This window comes from Solea senegalensis, linkage group LG15, assembly GCF_019176455.1.
Source record: "Solea senegalensis isolate Sse05_10M linkage group LG15, IFAPA_SoseM_1, whole genome shotgun sequence".
NCBI classification, from domain to species: domain Eukaryota; kingdom Metazoa; phylum Chordata; class Actinopteri; order Pleuronectiformes; family Soleidae; genus Solea; species Solea senegalensis.
In genome coordinates this window covers 6,122,196-6,142,842 of record NC_058035.1, presented here as the reverse complement: position 1 = coordinate 6,142,842, position 20,647 = coordinate 6,122,196, and the positions used below count along the sequence as shown (strand labels likewise).

General features: G+C 38.2%; 1 protein-coding gene across 2 annotated transcripts in view; it reads right to left on the bottom strand.

The window, feature by feature from the left end:
- Positions 1-20,647, bottom strand: part of hpse2 (heparanase 2) — a 55,638-nt gene that overhangs the window by 31,124 nt on the left and 3,867 nt on the right. Inside the window, exons 2-4 of one of the 2 annotated variants that reach the window (XM_044045577.1) lie at positions 16,453-16,742; positions 13,835-13,989; positions 12,772-12,933 (exon numbers count right to left, since the gene is read on the bottom strand). In XM_044045577.1, coding sequence (XP_043901512.1) covers positions 12,772-12,933; positions 13,835-13,989; positions 16,453-16,739 — 604 coding nt within the window. In that variant the 5' untranslated portion in view covers positions 16,740-16,742. Of the gene's footprint in view, positions 1-12,771; positions 12,934-13,834; positions 13,990-16,452; positions 16,860-20,647 lie in introns of those variants that run through there. The other variant, XM_044045576.1, reaches the window with a different exon arrangement.

Here is a 20,647-nt window from a genome sequence, read left to right as displayed (position 1 = left end):
TTGCCTGGGCCACTGCAAACAGTCCTGTGTGCTCCCTAAGGGAAGGTAGGTCTGAAGAAAATACCACAGAAAATTCAATTCCACTTTTCCTTTCCGTGCTTCACTTCTCTGACCACGGCAAATTTCATTACACACTTATGGACTCATAAAATGCCTTCAATAACACAGCGCTGTGTCCCGCAGACCTAGAGTTCCTCAAGAATCAAACAGCACCAGAGTAAAAGGGGTTGGAGGGCAACCAGCCATGATCCTGTCATGAATCTCTCATCTGCTACTTTCTTTCTCTCCTCTAGTCCTTCTGCTTTCTTCTTCTTCTTTTATGTGATATTTCTTTATTTCTTAACAACACATAGACAGCTACAGTTAAAAAAGTCAACAGTCAAGCAAGTCACTGTTTTAAGTCCATGACACCAAGGCTAGAGTGATGAAAGGCTGTAAAATAGTTCACATAATATTCTCTTGAAACCGCACTTCAGCTGGCATCTCATAAAATCGGCAAAAGAAAAACCCAATGGCGCTAATTACTGGATACTTAATATAATTAACAATAAAAAAGACTGCTTGGTCACAGAATTAAAACTAAGCTCTCTTTATACTTCTAATGAGCCAATAAAATTTCAGAGGTGTCTGATTCAAAGATGTTGTAATATCTGTGGTTGGTCTCAGGAAAATACTTATATCCTCCTTGAATTTTTGCCCAAACTCACTCCCATTAACATCCACGTTTCTAACACTTTTAAAAAAAGTTTTACAATCATTACAAAATTTACTAAATGCTTTTCACTTGTGGCAATCGACTGTATTTTTGTTGTTCCTATTGCCTATTGTCCGTTGTTCTCTGTGGCTGATTTTTATATTCCTATGCTTTTTACTAAATGCATGTTTTGAGGTCTCATTGTATTTTATGCAATGACAATAAAGCTTTTTATTCTGTTCCTTTTTTTTAAACACACAAATATGCTATCTGAGTAATTATAAAAAAATTATTCACAACATGAATGCAAATGAAAATATTTGAATTTCAGACACCTTTTTTTGTGAAATCTGTTCCCCAAATTGCATTTCCTTCCTTGAGATTATGTTGTTTGAGTCCTGAAATCATCCATTTGGTGAATAAGAATGTAGAGATAGACAAATTAATCAATCAGCCCATTCATTAGGCAGATTTCTTTTTGCCATTTCTGTTCTCAGAAACTTCCTACAATGCACTAAAATGCTTTCTTTTTAAATTGAACATTTATGTACTGTATTTACTATTCAGTTTACACCTTATTTTTATTTAAATTCAGTATTGTTGTTAAGCTATTATGTGTATTTTTGTATTTAATGTAAAAGTGCGTCATTTTTAAAGATGGAGGGGGAAACTTCAGCATCATAACCATCGTATGATCTGATTTCTAAAAGACTGGCATCAGTCAAACTCTAACGGATGTACTTTGAGCAGCAGAGGAGCACAGTGGACTTTGTTGCCAATAGCGTGCAGCTCACCTTCTGAATAACACATTACATACTACTTAAATCAGATAGAAATAGATCGAACACATGGAAACCTCCTCCTCAGTTAGGAGGTTGTCTCCTCTCGTGTCCCTCTGAGGCACGTCCCATGTTGTCGTTTCATGTGAGGGGTCGGAGGGTCAGAGGACAGACACAGCCAGCAGCGCTGCCTCTGGAGCAGGTAGAGAAGCTTTAGTCCTCTTTTAACTTTGACGAGGAGGGACATGTTTTCTCAATTATTGTCTTTTTCTCTTTGTGAACATTATTGAACACAGTTTCACCAGACAAAATCTGATTGTAGATTTTGTGTAAGTGCAACCGAGAATCATTTGGTACTTTGTATAGCACGGCCATGTAGCTGCAGCGTACATGTGGAAATATGCACATTTTGATGCAAGGGGAATAATATGAAACATGCGCGGCTCTGTTTTGAATCTGTTAGTCTCATAGGTAAACAGAATTTCCAAGTCTGTGGCCTGTGGTAGGTTTTTTTTTTCAGAGAAACTCTTTTCATGAAGCTTTCGAGAACTCTGACGATGTTATTTGTGCTCTGAGGCTGTCGGGGAGTGTAACAAGTGTGAAGCTACTGGAGCCTGAGCACTTACAGATTTCACTCAAGCCTGCAGGCACAGTTTCACGCCACAGGTGTTGGCCGGGCCTTGGGCTCGGAGCATCGCTGAACTGCTGGATCTGGCCTATGGCCGGCAAAAATGTAAAAACTGTTTCAAGAAACTGAAAAGGTTGTTGCAGTTATTGGTCTCACATGAGGAGGAATTCTATTCGATTAATCTTTACATTTTCTTTGCTCTTTCCCTCTGTTCCTGCCTTTTTCCATCTGTCTGTTGCTGTTTTTTTCACTCTTCACTCCTTCCATCCCTCTCTCACCTCCCTCCTAATCTAACTCTGTTCCCTCTTGCTCTTGTTTTCTCATTTTGAGGGCTGAGAGCTGCGCTGTGAATCTCCGACCCAGCAGGACACCATGGCGTGATAGATGGCCTCTGACAAGGTCCAACACAATCCAAGAAGCCATATGCTCCGAGTGAAGGAGAGAGCAGAATTAAACATGATTCACAAGCAGCCAGAAGAAAAACACGCGCCAATCTCTTTTGCAACAGATTGAATAATATATAGGAGCCACTGACAGTGTGAGATTAATGTCCATGGTGCTTCAAAGATTGTGAAAAGTGATTTAATTATTTATTCATTTAGTTAGGTAAAGACTCAAAAACAAGTTGATCAAACTATGATGGAAAAATTACTTTACCATGTTAGATGCTTTGTGGAGACAGGTCTGCAACAATTAACTGAGTAATCACTGACTAATCGACTGCTAAATTATTATTTTTTTAAGAGAGAAATTCTGTGATTGTAGCTAGCTTTTGTGTGTGAAAATGTTCTGATCCCCAGCGTATATAAATACGTATATCAAAATAAATATTTGAATAAGATAAAATAAGATATTTGAGGGGTGTTACTAAGTGACATTTTTCAAAAAACATTTATTCATCGGAAAATTCTGATTAATTCATGATAAGAATTTACCGTTGCAGACCTAGATCAGGTTATGGCGAGGAAAGGAAAAAGGATGTATAATCAAAGATGATGACACAAAAAAATACTATGTGGATATATGCAAAAACACTTCATAAATAATGCAGTTGTGTGAATACAGAAAAGGATACAATTTACACATGCACTAATGAATTTTGCTAGTTACATTTAGCGGAGGAAATATATTCTGTACTTAATATAAAATAATCAGTAAAGTCTGTTCATGTTAAAGTGTTAAATTCATCTGATCTGTGCCGGTGACTGCTTAACTCTTGATTACTTTCTCACATGGTAGAAGACACGTCCATGAACACACATGCACGCACACACACACACACACACACACACACACACACACACACACACACACGGAAGATGTTGCAAACATTTGGGAGGATGCTAATGAGTGCGTTAAATTCCAGATGAATGAAGAAACACAAGTGTAACATCATTAAACAGCATGTCAAATTCCCTTCTTTCAACAGTGTAACAGCTTCCTATAGCTGCTCACCAGCCTCAAACTTTACAGACTGAATGTATATGGACACACACACACACACACACACACAAACACACACAAAGGTTTCTCGTAAATAATGGATGACAGCCTGAGAGTCAATTTAAGGAAATAAAACGTGTCTCACTTGTAATCAAGTTAGCATGTTTCCCCTCAGGATAACAATTTCACCTGAACACATACAGAGCTAACAAACGCACACACACACACACACACACACACACACACAGTCCTGCTGCAGATCCCATTGGTGCCAAAGCACTCGGAGCGGTACAGAGCGCCGTGCTATGACATGAAATTTGACACAAAACGTATGTTTTCTAGAGTTGCGGGGAAAAATCTGGAGGTTGGATGTCATGCCAAACAATCATAGAAAAGGAAGCACTGCTTTCAAACATTTCCCATGCATCAGGCTATTAAAATGACATTCGTTTGCAGGTTGCTGGCACTTTTCTCGGGGCATATTGCAAACACATGGTATTGCATGTTACGTCCATCCATGATTTAAACACTAGGTACTCTTTCGATCAAAAAGAGAGCACAGACATTTCTGGATCTGTGCAGACCATGTGGAATGAGTAAATGAAAGAAAAAAGGAAAAAAAGAAAAAAAGCAGGCAATATGGCAATCAAGAGTTTGTCACGCTGCACTTACGTCACCGTTTATAAGTGCAAATTGACAGGTAATCATGAAAAAAACTGCATCATATATTCAACCAAATGTATGAAGTAAGTCGTGTTATTTTATCTGAGCTCCTTTGTCTGAAGACACAATTCTCAATGACAATGTAAAAACACTCCATGTGTGAAACTCTAGTGGTTACAGTGGTGTGCTGCAGGGGCTTCATTCTATGTCCAAACCTTTTCTTTTCCCCCCGCTAAGTGCATGAACATGACTAATCTAATCATGTGTGCTATTTAAAGAATGTTTCTTATTAGGGATTTAATCTAAAATGAACATGACTTTAATCACCACTTTGTTAAAAAGATGCATATGAGTTGCCAGGAGGACAAACGCAGCAGACTAAATCCTGGAAAACCACAGACAGTATGTCACTAAAACTTAACTGCGGGGAAATTTTGGTTTCAGAGACAGTTTGGAATAAACCGCAAAACAAATGAGTGAGTGTATGTGTGTGTGTCTTGTTTTGCATAGACAGATATCAGCGGATATTATAAAGTTTGAGTCGGTAGCTTGATATTGTGCAGAAAATGTGCTCAAATTAGCAAATAATTTGAGTTCCTCCTGAGTAAAATGTTCAAATTTATTCCATAGTTGATGTAACAATGACTCTTTTTCTCTGCCTTAGCTTTTGTTCAGTCGCTGGCGGACAAGTTTGGCTTGAATTATGATGTCGCACACACCGCTACAACCACAACATGACAAGATTTTACTTCACTGCACCTCATGCCAGCAGCATTGTTGGCAATTTTCACAGCACAGCCTCACTCGGTTCTAATATTATTATCAGTGTGCTGATAACTGATGTCGCTTAATTTAATGCCACAAAATTCCAATTTCTAAAGTGCTTTAAAAAAGAAAAGAAAAGAAACTGCAAGTAACTACTCTAATCGTGCATCTCATGCTCCATTTCTCTGTCACTTTGTGAACATTTTATTATTTTAATTGTTATTAGTATAAGAAAATATGATAAAAAAAAAATTGTTGACAAAGTTAGTTTTAAAAATGCTTACACATAAAATGTAAGTGACAACAAATGAAAACAACACATCTCTCCTCAAATATCCTGTCAATTCAATTTCATCCACACACTTTTTTTCCCCGGTCCCTATAATCGTATTTTTGATTCTCCTGCCCATTTTTTGGTCCAATTGGCCACTTTGAACCATTCAGTGTCAAAACATTCAGCTTATTAAGGATATTTAAGCTTGTTACACAACATGTGTAACTCTTCATGGTTTTGGAAGTATTCAACCTTGTCTGCAATGTTTTGAAATCATTTCATAAAAAAAAGCCTTTTATGCAATTGTATTTGAAATAAAAAAGGGTTAGGGTTAGTAAAAAACAACAACAACACTTCTTTTGTTCTTTGTTTTATCCCTGATCTTAGCGTGATCCAAATGTATTGCTTATGACTACATATATAATTATCAATAAAAATAAAGGGTGTGATATTCATTCTCCTGCTGTAGAGCAAACTGGCTGCGCTACAGTGCTACAGTGTGAAACTTGGCAGGCGACGTTCATAAATCTCCACTCAGCGAGTGCTGAAGCAGCTGCATGGCTAAAGACTCTATCCGAGTGTGTGTGTGTGTGTGTGTGTGGGTCTTCAGTCGAGGAAGTTTTAACAAAAAAAATGAGGCAGATGTTGCAGAAACATTTTCACCTCCCTCCTTAAAAAACTTGAGATGAAGGAAAGTGGATAAAATGATGAAAGGAAGGATGGAGCGTTTCCCCCACTGATGTGAGAAAAACGTGTTTTTCATCTTTCAAATGAGTACAAACAGGAATTTACATCTCGAGTCTGTCTGACTACTGACAGCTGTGGCAGTTTGTTTTGATGAAAGTATTTTGAAGTCATTCACATGTTTAGTGGACTCGTCTTTCTGTGTTCTCTCCTCACGTTAATCTTTCCAGATTTCTAACCTGCAGCCGTATTTCATGTAAGCGGATGTTCATGTTTCTGATGAGTGATGTAAATCTCATTCAACTTCTCCTTTTATTTTACTGTATTTAAATGTCCTCCTCTCGCGGTCCTCTAAAGAGAAGCCGTGCATATGCAGTATAATAGAAAGGAATTCTGTTGTGATAACTGGGCAAAGTTTTTACAGCGCAATCTGAAGCCCTTAAAATAATTATCAATCCCATACATTGCACCACTAATTTTCAACCTAACCTAACTTTTTATAGTTTGTTTGGGTTGATAAATTCATGTAGTCTTTCTCCGTTGCTATTAGAGAACCTATTTTAATGTCTGATTGTTGTTACTGAAAGGTTTCATTTAACTGAATTTACACAGGTTTGTTTATATTTGTCTTTTATTGCTTTATGTTCTACGCCACATAAAAATATAATGCTACAAGAACTACATATCTTCAAGTTCTCCTCCTTGATCGATATAATTGATCAATATTCTGATGGTACAAACGCAGTATCTCTCAGTATTAAGATATTTCCTCAAAACAAAGTCCATGGCAACAATTCAAATCCTTCTTTTCTACAACATTAGCATGTGGTAACCATGGTAAATAAAGACGCTGGACAAATGATGACGTTATGGTCAGGGTAAAGCCTCAATGGTTCAATAATAATGAATAATGATGACGTGCAAACTGGCATATGGATTTCGCCAACATGGCTGCAGCCACTGCATAAGGATGAGGATAAGTTAAACTTCAAATAAAAAAAATGAACTGGTTAAAAACTAAAATAAGAACTCCCCGCGGTTTGAGCGGCTCACAGTGAAGCCACTTCTCCAAGATAAACTGAACGTCTTCTCTCAGCGGCTCTAGGGCATTTGTTTTGCAAGCAGGGTTACATTAGTACCGCTTCACACTTCTAACACTGTGTCTTTTCTATATATTGTTGTCCTTCTCGTGTTTCCTTTCAGTGGCTGCCTGCAGCTCTCGATGAGAGGCTCCTGACTGTGACTGCTGCACCTCAGTGTCAGTTCAAAGGCCGGGCCTCTGATATTAGTGTCCGATGTGCTCTCAGCAATGTTGACTTAAACCTTAACAACTGATTGGACACTATAAACATTCGTGTCACTCGATACAGCACACGTGAGATCAGACTAAGAACGAGAGAACGAGGAAGGTCTAAATCATGACACCAGGCTGCATACCATCTGACCGCGAAGCCACACATTTATGATCTGTGATTCCTCTCTCTTATGTTATGTGTGAGTGAGTGGTGTCAAACCATCCTCCTGCTCCCTTTCCACATTTTCTGTCCTCTAACTTCTCCATGACTCATAGTCAGACAACCATCTCAGATTTGTAAAGATTCATGAACGTCAGTGCCTCATTTTAAAAATGCATCCACGTTTCCTAAATTGAATAAATAAAACGTACATTTATCTCTCCATGAACCTGGCCACGTCCCATTTTAAAATCTAGGTTACTGCAGCTCCTTCCTGAGGAGATGTCCTACTTAGTCCCTTCATTTAATCCCACACCCCGCCCCCTCTTCATTGGCTGTGTCCAAAAACATAAAATAACTGCTCCAACTACATGAAATTCAACCTGTAATTAAAATCCCAAATAAAACAGAGGGGCTGGAGGGCACTCATTACTTTAAATATTCCAATTCCCTTTTTCTTCCCCAAAACACTTTTTTCCCCCCTTTATTTATGAGTTTGCCTGTGCTAATACATAATGCAAGAACTATTAAGTGTGGTGCACTCATGTAGATATTTTGGCTTTTTACATTTTAAATTAAGACCTGATGATGCAGCTTTATCTGAAAGAACAGCAATTTACATCTGAACAGAAAACAGACTGAGAAACAGATTTTCTTTGGGCTCTTTGCTTCATTAAATTGTGTATTCTTACCAATTTGTTCCCTATGTGTTCCACATCAAAGAAGAAAATCTAGAGCGAAATCCCGGACGCTTCTCATAAAAATAACAAACAAAGTCTCCAGCTCAGTCTGAAGAGCAGCTGCACACCTTAAAGCTGATAACATCCTGTGTTTGAATCTCTCTTCTCTAGTTTCTCTGTCTTGAAATGACTTTCTTTTGGTCCTCAAAGCTCATTTATGCGCCACATTAAATGCGTATAAGGAAAAGGACGGAGCCTTTTGTGCTTATACTGCCTTCACTCCATCCATATCTGTACGGATACGGACCAAACAGACAAAATGAAGCAAACAAATCACAGGGGAGCAGAGCATGTAGCTCCAGCAAGAGAACCAGAGGACATGAGGAACACATTTAAACAGTGGTGGAACTTTTGGAGGTGAGACTTTATGTTTTGGTCAGAAACTCAACAGCCTCAAACAGCATCACAACAACCAACTCCATGTTTGTTGATATCAAATCTCTTGACTGTGTGCTACAAGCTAATCGATGTATTGCAAAAACAACATCGAGTGGAAGTAAAGGACGCATTGGAAAAAGTGTAAGCAGTGTAGGTTAGGGCTGAACTAGTAATCATTTTTCAAACGCAAATAATTTGAAATGAAACGAAACGAAGGCTGAATTCAATCTTTCTAATTTTAATTATTACAATTTTATTTTATTTAATTTACAGTTAAAACAATTCATATCTTGAAGTTCTCATCCTTGCATTTGGTAACGTTCAGTATTTATTTAAAAGAAGCTTGGCTTACAAAGTTATATTGCAAATCAAATCACAATGGCAGTATTAGTCAAGAAAGTTACCTTGTTACATACATATATATGTAAATATATATATATATACATATATACATATATATTGTATATTTAAAAACAAAATATACAGCATTTTGTTAGGAGCGCAGCATGAAAGATATTTTTAAGTTTAAAAACTTAATAGAGCTGCGTTTATTTATTCTTTCAGCCTTAAAAACACGGACAAAGCCTTTGCGGTCACAAGGACATGCACCAAACTAGCAGACTTTTCACATGATATCCTAATATACAGTGCAAAACTAAACTAACAGTAAACATGGAAGGCAAACACCGGGATTTCAAATGTGGAGGAGGAGGACTGAAAAAGTTAGTCCTGATGGAGGGACGTGATCCTGCAGAGAGACATGAAGTGACGCTGACCATGACCTTGTCTGACCTCAAGGTATTTTCTCAATGTAATTCCTTTGCTGTGTGTGTGTGTGTGTGTGCGTGTATGTGTGTCTGTGTGTGTGTTAGCTTGGACTGGCCCCATTATTGATGGCTCTAACAAGCCTCGGTCACAGGTCAGACAGTGGTGAGTGGAAAAGGATGGAGCAAGACTGTTAAAGGCCTTTTAAACACCACCTGCTTTCTCACACACACAGTAAGTGACTCCCGGCTGATTGTTACCAGACCATATTTAAACAAATACCTATAGCCTCTGTATCCCGTTGCCCTCCACCAGAGATGCAAGGTCTTTGCACAGATTCTACTTTTTACACAACACGCTTTCTGACTTCAGCTGTGTGTAATAATGAAAACATAATGCAAATGTATTCGCGCAATTGTTTTAAAGCACTTTTTACGAACATCCACTGCTCATTTGCTGCTCAATGTTTCCCCACAAAAACAAACACTTGATGTGAGCCAAAAAATCCAGTGCAGAACCAAACCACTGAACCATAAAAAGAGAGCAACAGCTCCACCTTCACTATCTTTGAACAAAATAAGATTAAGACATTTGAACAACATTATGCCGAGGGCTGACCTGCAGCTTGTGTGTGTACTTGGAAGACAAACAGTCCATATGAGAGGATTCGTCACAGTAAATCTGCTTTGGGTGAATAAAGTCCTTCTGCGTGGACTCTCCTCCTAGTGTACCAGCCAAACAGTCGGATAATAAATATGGCACCTGTTCATAAACACCATGGCACCAACTCGGCGTCTACCACATAAGACTGGTTTATGATCATTCTGTGTGGGATAAATATCCACTAAAGAGGCCAAATCTTTCAGGAAAATGATGCAACAATGTCTGCAATGTGGTAAAATAACATTCAGTGGTGATCTACTGTCAACTGTATCAATATTCTCACATTATATTCTGATCTGTAAAGTAACATTTACATTTATGGCATTCCACCAAAGGAATAACAGAATAAAGCTTAAAAGGAGCAAAATGCATATTTGATCAACAGTGAATCATTGCTCTACTTTTATTTTTCATTCCACAGTGAAGACTCCAGGCCTCCGAGCTGCAGCAGAGCAAAGTGGTAACATCCTCCCTGTGACAGGAAGCAGCAGGGTTTATGGGAAATGTGGTCTTAATTTTAGCACTACACTACATGTGTGAGACAGAAGCTACTTTTCTCGCCAAGTATATTTTATTAGTTTACAGCTTTTTCTTTTTGCTTTTTTTTTCAAACAGAAATACGAGAATTCAGACCACGATTGACCAATTAACTGCACCTAATTGCTTTTGTTTAAGTCTGATGCCTGCACTCCTGAGGCTGATAAAGTAAAACTGTCTGCATATACACATGCCAAACATTGTAATTTTTCATTTAATACAATACACTGTGGCTACTTAACTCTGCTTAAATGCAAATACTTTGTTTTCACATAAAGGGATTTAATGCTCTTACCACAATTTAATTGTAACAATGCAAAAACAAGATAAAAATAAATATAAAAAACAGGATATATCAGCATTATACATGATCTATCTGCTGCCCTGCTCTTTAAATATATATATCAGTCAGTGAAAAACCCCTGTTTGATCATTTATGATGTGGAGATGGATCATAAGATAGATCATTTAATTCACATAAAACCAGATACTGTAAAGGAATTCACAGTTAAAATACTTGATATCGCGGGTCTTCCTGACAAATCCACAACATAAACAATTGGATATCACTCCCAATAATTAAAACTAATATTTTAAAAATGTATTTTATTCCTTATGAACAAAACAAAGTCTAATGTAGATGTTTCAAACTGCTGAGAACAAACATCCTGAAATTACAGACCGCAAGGTGCCGCTAAGAAAATTAATGACAGTGTGCGTTTCCATGTGACTCGGCTGAACTTGTGAACCGACTCTTCACACAAGCAGGTTAGAATTCTTCTTCTTCTTTGTATTTGCCTGCTTTGATAAAAACGCAGCAGCAGGGCCGTGTTTTCACTTTTGAAAATACGCAGCTGATACATGTTGTTCATCATATCCGCCTCCATCACTCATATACAGTACAGCGACACGGAGACTCAGAGAGGGTCACTTTGTTCCACGCACACACATGCAAAGCACATTGAAGATCTGCACGTCCTGTGCATCATGTACAAACTTTGTGGGACACTGAAGAGGGTTCAAACGGAGTTAGATTTGGAATGTGTGTTTTTACCTAGTTAACGAATGCCATTTTAAAGCACATGCCCTGATATTTAAAAGGCTCTCTGGATCCACAGTGAACATGCATGTGGCGATGAACTATAAGTAAGTGTTTGTTAAGTGACTCACTTGCTCTTTAATTCCCATGTTCTCTCTTTTAAGAGACACATTCTGACTTGGAGCAAATACTCTGCACTTGCCAAAAACCACTCCCCCCCCCCACCCGCTGACTTTTCGAGATGTGAAGACGACAAGATATGTGTGTGAGTGTATTCCTATATTGAACATTTTGTTCCACTGCCGTTGCTGTCAGCTCTCAGCTCTTTTAATGACACACTTATTTCAATGCATTTCTCTGGCCTCGTGTTTTCTCTTATTCCTTAATGTCACAACGCCATTTATCATTTTGTAATGTGTTGATATGTATACTTTCACAAAATTGACGGACTTGTGGAACTTTTATGTTTCACCATTGTCTATCTTTGTACAAGAATATTTCCCAACAAAAACCCTTTTGTGCTGTAGCTTCCTAAAATGTCTATTTTATTATATTCTCTTGTCTTGTTTGTTATTATTCATTCATTTAAAGGCTCCACATGCATCTGACTAGTATTTTTTTTTGTTTGTTTCATGCACGTAAAATCAGAAATTAAACAACCCTGAACGATTCTGTGGTCTTGTATGACCCTGGCTTCTTGTATGTGTGTGAGTGAGTGTGTGTGTGTGTGTGTGTGTGTGTGTGTGTGTGTGTGTGTGTGTGTGTGTGTGTGTGTGTGTGTGACCCCACCAATTCCGTTTATCCTGCCAAACTTTTTTTATTTTCAATCCCAAGCTCAGCCCACAAAGATTAGTAACCGATCTTTTCTTTCAGGCACAGTCTTTTCAGGCAGCTACATCCACATTTCAGGCCAAATTCTCATTCACTCTCTTCTCCTGCAGTTTCTCATTTCCATCTCAGTCAATCATGGTAACAAATAAGAGAAGTGCAGCCCACCCAAACGCAGGACTCCAGAGTTTCTTGTGCGGTCAAATTGATTTAACAGTTTGCCGTAGCAACGTCAGCGCTCTGTTTACTAGTCTCTGCTGCTGCACCCCTCAATCCATCCCCACATTCCTTCTTTACAAATTACATTTGTCATTCTGAAAGCTGATGGTTTACATTGGTATGCTTTAAACCTTGTGTGAGAGCACGCATGTACGCATGTGCATGACATGTAAGTCCAAACTCTGTGTGTGTGTGTGTGTGTGTGTGTGATCTCCTACCTGTTATTGTTATATTGCTGTAGATGTTGCTCAGTTGCTCTTTCAGCAGGACAGGCTGTGTGGTGGCCGCCTTCTCCCTCTGCAGCTCCAGCATTATGTCAGGATGGCTGGCCAGTTTGCAGCCCTTCTGCTTGTCCAGTGCAATGTCACTGCGCACTATATCTGTAAGCCAGCATGGACGGAATTAATAATAATACGTTAAAACTTTATTATAGTGGTTTTGAACAGCATCATACGTACATACAAATAGCTGCAACATTAAAACCTGAAACTGGTTGTTGTGTGTTTTTGACTTAAGATTAAGTTTAAAATCACATTATTGATGATTCTGAACAGGCTGCAGATTTTTTACTGATGAGCAGCAATATTGTAGCCAGTTACTGGTTGTAATTTTGTGGCAGATATGCATATTTTAATATATGAAAAGTAACATAAACTACACAATAAGTTAAAAATCACATTGTTAATGGGTTTAAATTAACTATTAACAGGACATGGGTATTTCACACGAGCCACAACATTAAAGCAGCAACTGGTTTAATGTATATTAACCTACTGTATTAAAATAAACGTAACAACAAGTTAAAAACACGAGTTTGTTAGGTTTCTTTGGCTACACATATTTTGCCAAACACATTTTAACACACTTTTGTTGCTTAGTATAGAATTTATTACGTGCTTTTAACCACAAACAATTGATGAATTAAACACAATTGAATGCAGGTGTGTGAAAAACAATCTATCCTCCATTTTAGAAATACAGCACGCTTCGTGTTGTGACTGTATAAAGTGTAGTTTCTAATGTTTTGTGCACAGTAAAAAGTAAAAACCAGTTTTTACTGCAGCGGCCAAGCTAGCAGTTTGAAAAAGAAAATGGACGATGCGTGAAACAAGAAAACAACGCAGGCCTAAAACTTCTGAGCCTAAAAATGACTCGGTGCGTCACTCACTCACGCAGGTGTCGAGCCTTGATTTCATGTCACTAAAAACACACAGTGCGGCAGGTTAAAGTGAGGGGAAGTGCTGTGTGTGTGTGTGTGTGTGTGTGTGTGTAACAGCCTACCGTCCTCGTAGTTCTTCAGGTAATAGTCCGGTCCCGGGCCTCTGAACTTAGCGAGGTTCTTCTGGTTGTTGAACTGCAGGAAGTCTGTCCGCTTTCCACCGAAACGCAGAAAGGCAGGGGAGAGGCCGCGCGCCAGGGTCACGAGCCGCTTGGAGCTGGAGACACAGAGGAAAAATAACACTTTAAATTTCACTTTAGATTTTAGATTTTGTTTCTTACTTTACTCGTCTTTCCATTTTGTCAGACCAAAACAAAAAAACAAACAAAAAACATATCCTACATAGAAGACGGATTCAGAAAAGTACTTAAACTTTTGTTCTGACTCTTTAAGCACCGCAGGTCCAACCAGGAAAAACAAATGCCCTGTTTTTCTCCTTGACATCAGCGGTGAGCGATTTCAACATCTGTCATCCGGTGGAAAACAGCATTAGGAAGCAGCCACAGCAGGTACACAGTGGAGACACTGTTACCTTTGGGAATTAAGCATTAGAGGAACACACATGTGGAGGATGAGCGGGTTTACCTTTGTTAGGTTTGTGATTTAAAATGAGGAGATTTAGACGATAACTTCATATTTTTGCAGCCACATGTGAATGAAAACAAACTAATTATTTAATTATCTGGTGCTTTACGTGACAGTATGAATGTGTGTGCGCAAACAGAAGCTACACGATTTATGCGAGGTTTTTTTTCTTCTTTAATTTACATGCAGTGTCTCAGAAAAACACAACATGGACTCCATAATTTAATTTATTTTCTTTCTTTTTTTAACTCATTCGGCAGCGGAACACAGTGCAGTGCGGTTAAAGCAGTTGAGTCAGTGGGTGTGAAGTCTGGAGAGTGTGCTGCTCTTTTTCACTGTTTCACGCGCCCGCTTGGTTCTTTTCACTGGGGTCATAAAGTTGAAGCTTCTAAACTTACTTTCTTTCTCTTCGTTTGTATACAATTCTCCCCCTGTAGTCATTATTTTTTCCTAATTGTGTATCAGTGGATGCAGCCACACACTGTATATTATTGTCTTGAGCTTGTGAAATAAACACAAAAAAGTTGAGGCTTAATATAAGAAGTGATACAGAGAGTGTGTAAAAATGTACAGTGCAGGACAGAATGTGTAAACTAAGGATGAAATATATTTTATTCGTACTATTTTTTCCCCTAAACATATTTATTTAGTTAATTATTAACATTGGGCTCGTATTTGTACAGTCTAATACATTGGGAATATTTTGTTAGTTGTATAGTAAAACATTTAGCTGTTACTGCAATTCAAATTATATTTAGATAACAACAATAATAATAATAATAATAATAACTTTGCAACTGTATAGTGAGTGTAGCCAGAATTAAAAGTTAGTATGACATTGAAAAAGGTTCATATCTGGTTCAAACGTAGATGTAATTATTTAGAAACTACTTTTACTTTGTTGTAAACAACTTGTGTATTTATAACAAAGTAGCAGCAGTGAGTTTAAGCATCATAATAAAATTAAATGACAAAGGTTACATCCAGCAGGCCTGTGTCCTGTACGGACCGATTATTCTTTCTCTTGTTTCAACTTATAAACCCACATTACATCTGATGAAGGCATTATATTAATAATAACAACATGAAACAAACAAAATATAAAGCACTAATATATATATATATATATATATATGACGTCATATAGAGCAATGCAGTGAAGAGGGAAGAAGGCACACACTGAGTAAAATAAACTCTACGCAGCTTTTTCCACTTTTTCTTTTTTTTTGAATTTTTCAGCAGATTACGGTGCAGCGTTTCCCTCCATAAATCACCGTCACTAGATCATATTTGACAGACTCTGACAATGATTCAGTGTGATTTATAAGCTGAAATAAACAATGATCCTGATGCTATTAAGTCCAGTCCAGCACCTTGTGTGAGCCGCTGGTCTGGACAATGGACTGTGATCTCCCAGCAAAACATTTTTTTTTTTCAGAATAAACTTCTGAAAATTCTTCACCGTGACATTTTGCCAAGTTTTGTGTTTTTAAAAATCCCATGTTTTCTTTCATATGGTGAAAACATGTGCGGGTTATAGTCTGCACAGTGTCTCTGCATGGTGAGATGTCTTTGTCTTTGTTCTGTGAAGAAGCACTGAAGTGGAAAGACACTTAGATTGAATGGACGTCCAAACTTCACCCTGCGTTTTATATAAAACATATATTGAAACAATATGGCTGGCGCTTGACTGGAGGGATTTTTATATGCGTTTTTAAGGCTGGAAAAAATAAAAGCCTCAAAACCAGATTTAATAATTTGTGAAACAAACACACTGCATTGTGAACTGTGTGACCCACACTTGTGTCCATGGCGCACTGTGTCTGTGTACAGTTACAGTAAACGACCCAAAGTCCGTATCCTTTAAATAAGTGTTATAAACCACCTGAAATGTTTGGATTGTACCAGTTTAGATCGAAAATCACTGAGTCTTGTGGACGATTGGACCACTCTGTGTCCTGAGTGAAGACGAAGCGTGCTGGTTCTCTCCATGACACTTTTAGACAACGTGGCTGCGTGCGTAATAATTAAAAGCAAAAACGTTTTAAAGGTGCACAGAGACGCAGATCGCGCGACTGTTAAAGTTCGTTGGTACCTCAGAAAGTCCAGCCACCCGTCCTTGATGATCGAGGGATCCAGCTGCAAAGAAAGGAAGTTGTCGTTGAGGACTCTAATCGGACTGCGGGTGTTGACATCCAGAAGAACCAGCGTCCTCTCCATGAAGCCCGGTCGCTTCCCACCGGCTGCAGCTCTCTGGTATGAGGAGGAGGAGGAGGAGGAAGACGAGTAGGAGGAAGAGAGCACCGACTGCACCATCAAAGTAGCCAAAGATGCCAGCCACATGGAGGACCATGGGGACGCGCACGGTGGAGATTTGGGCATCTTCTGGGCTTTGGAGAGCAGGATGATCAGTGCGCGTAATAATCAGGGTTTAACTGAGAGAAGAATATAAAAAATAACTAAAGCGACCTAACAATGTTCGCTGCCGCAAATGTTGGTGGTGTTTCTTAACCTCGGTCTAATTGATCTGGTTCTGTCTTCCTGTCTAGTTGTCTCACCCCCTCTGCCCCCCGCCCCTCTATGTGTTTTTGGGAGCTGCTAGCAAGAGCGCACGCCCCGAGCCAGCCTTCCCGGCTGTGAGAGCCAGAAGCTGGCAGGAGGAGAGGAGGCAGCACCGCCCCTCCAAGGTTCTCTGAGGTATGAGCGTCTCACATGTACTTTTCTCAGCTCGTGTGAGCTGAAAATGTACTCTAAGTGTGTTATCATCAACATGTCGATGATAGAGTTTTGGAACGTGAGTGCAGTATCAACAAGTGGCTATATAAATGAACTTCTCTTGAGGTTACTATGACGATGAAGAAAAAGGTTTCTAAAATGACTACTATGTCCTGGAAGACGCATCCGTTTTTCATTTTGTAATATATTAAAAATGGCTGCAAATAATGGTGCTATTAATATTGAATTGATCAAATACACGTTTTGTATCAACTCACTTTGTTCTAACATGACTTCCTGGGGCCTGGACATGTTTGTAGAACATTCAAAGGCTGTGCGTAAAGGCCCTTTTCCGGTGATGGAAAAGGGTCTAAACTCACTCAAATCTATTGCGCACATGTTATAAATGCAAATGTACGTCACACTACAAAGGGATTAAGTCACCGTGGTCCATTTCACACACGTTCAACACAACACGCGAGTTTTCCAAGAGAAAACGTGTGTTGCTGAGTCAACAGCAGTCACCAGGTTAGAGAACAAAGGGAGTCCTGCTCCAAAACAGAAAAAGCTGAAAACTTGTCAACAGAATATTTCATGATCCTGGGTAATGTAGACGTTAATTTGACAAACAACTAATTTGCTGCACATTTAAGTAAAACAGGCGACATTTGGAGATGGAAACACGGGCATTTTTGGCCTCTTTAAAAGTGTTCAACCCCAATTTGGGACTTTAAGCGCATACACATGGAACTCACCTATAAACTCTTTATGTGACTTTTTCTCTCCAGATGTTTTAAGGGCACCGTCGGGCGAGAAACTCGCTAAACAAAGTGCGGTTTGTTGCGATTCCCTTGTAAGTCCCCGTAAGTCTCCTCGGGCACTAAGTGGTCGTTTAAGGTCACTGATGTCTCACAGATGAGCAGCGAAAAATAAACGACACGGGAAGGAAATTAATCGAGTGAAGCCCGGCTTAATTTTTCCATTCCGTTGCCCCCATAGAAGAACTTACGCAAACGTCAAACCGCAAAATTGTGCAAGGTGTTGTAACTTTTCAGATTTTACGCACGCCGAAAGGTTCCAATTAGGACTATTTATTAAAACACCCGAGCAAAGGTTTATGTGTAATCTTAACACATCTATAAGGATTATTCTGTGATGATTTTCATTTTAACATGAGGAGATTTTGAGTCAAAACTGTGATACATATTTTGGAACAACAAAGGTAAAACTAACAAGTGAAGTATGAACATTGTCTTTTAATTATTATATTATATTATATTATATTATATTATATTATATTATATTATATTATGAGCAGAGGCCCATGTAAAAAAAAAACAAATCTCTGCTGCTTCGTGGTGACATTTTGGCGCAGCTAGACATCGTAATTAACAGGTGGTTTCAATACGAGCAACGTTTTTGTTTTCAGTCGAAAGGTATTTAACTATTCACAGGATAAAAGCTGATTTATCTATTAATTTAAGGTCTTCCCATAAACATAAGTACGTCATAGTGATAATCATGGAAACGTTGTTTTGTTATTTTGTCCAAGGAGAGAAAACAGAAACATTGAACGAAACATCAATATCATTCTCTAATATTTCAGAAAGGAGTTGAAATGTTTGCCTGTGTGAAATTTTGGTGAATAAGTGTGTGTTTGTAGCATTTCTATATTAACTATATTGTGTGAGTTGCTCTAGGGTGAATGTGGCTCCAGTTTTAAAATAGTGACCTTAAAATATGTAATTATTTTTCCTTTTTTGTTTGTGCACAAATCTGACACAAAAACACAAATCAAAACAAACACGTGGATAATGCACTGAACACGAGGCCCACAGCTTTAAAGGCACAACTCTAGGATCAGACACAACATTTAGACCAATTCTTTACTTCGAGATATGGAGGATAATAAATTAATAAAGAATCGCATTATTAATAGACCAGAATGACTAATCACCACTGAAGCACAACATTAGAGGCAGTTCTAAGTTAAATAATAGGAACTGATCTGTATTTGGAAAATGAAACAAAGTGATTGAAGAGGAACCGCGTGCAAAGAGAAAACACGATCCGATAACGATGACATTATACATTACTTCTTCGACAAAACTTCTTTCTGCTCCTTACATTTATTGTTTAATCGTTTAAATGTGGACGTGCAGCACTAATACACGACACAAAAAAACACTCAGCTGCTTCTGCTGAACTTCAAAAAGTATTTGTTCTGCAAAAAAAAAACCAACAACATTATTTTTAAATAAACCAAGACTTTATTCTTCATTATTATTCTTTTTTCGCCTCATTTCATTGCTGCAAACAGGCTGGACACTGGGTTTTAGAATTGGAGAAATCCATTACCTCATTGTTATTGAGGCTGACAGTTGGTGGAGCTTTTATTACATGATCCTTTTCTTAAAAAGGGCTGTTTAACAGAACATGTTGTTTTTATTTCCCGAGATGATAAGTGAAGTTTAAACCTTCAGGAATGTTTTCCTTGTGAGCACGTGCGACTTCCGCGTGGGAATGCACTTTAATCTTTATTTTAAAGGAAACGTGGGTTTTTATTTTTATGTTATTTATTTTTTTTAAGTCATGCGACATTTTTTTTAAACATGCAACTAGAAAAATAAAAGTATTATAAAGCAGCCCGCCGACACTTTAATTGTTCTGATTAATCTAAGGTGATGGGAGAGACTCTTAATTCGTTGGATTTTCGACTTTTGCGTCTGATGAGAAACAACACGACGACACTGATTCAGGTCATTCGTATTTAACGTAGAACATGGCTTGTTTAGTGTTTCGTTTGCAAAGCTCATTTTCGCTCAGTTTTTATAGCGGATGTGTGTCTGATGGGAAACAGGGGAGCGAGTTTAAGTGTTCTGAGCTTGACACGACTCGACTTCACTTTCCCACCTTTAGTGACAAACCGTTAAGTGGTCGTGAAGTCAACTGACGGCATTATAATAACAACAACAACAACAATAATAATACTAATAATAATAATAACAGCAATAACAAATAAAGTGTCTTTTCCCCAATATTTCGTTAATATAAGTTCACCATTTGCACTTCATCTGTGTTTGTTCTATTAATATCTGCCTTATGTAATACATCCCAGGAGGTATAAAAAAAGTTTTATGTGACGGATCGTTTCAAAGCTGCAGGATCAAAATGTATTCCTCTGAAATGTGTTTGGAGATTACAGCCATTGTTGTATTTGTCGAGGGAACGCGAATTGGGAAACAGATGCCTTTTTTATGACAGAAAAAAATAAATCTTGCACTCATTATCCCTTTGTTTTTATGACTGGAGTCTGAAGCACACCATCATGCAGGCTACTATATAAAACAAACTGAAGCAAGGTGGGTAATACTGGCACCTAGTGGAGAGATGGGGCATACATAAGTGTGAACGTTATTGGATTCCAAGACACAAATCTTACACAAAAGTCATTTGTACCTAAAACTTAGTGGTACATGACGTTACAGCTGACGTTATACGATGTTTTGCTTGATATTTATAAATATACCGAGGTTTTAACTGTGACATTCACAATAAATATAGATCAATATCAC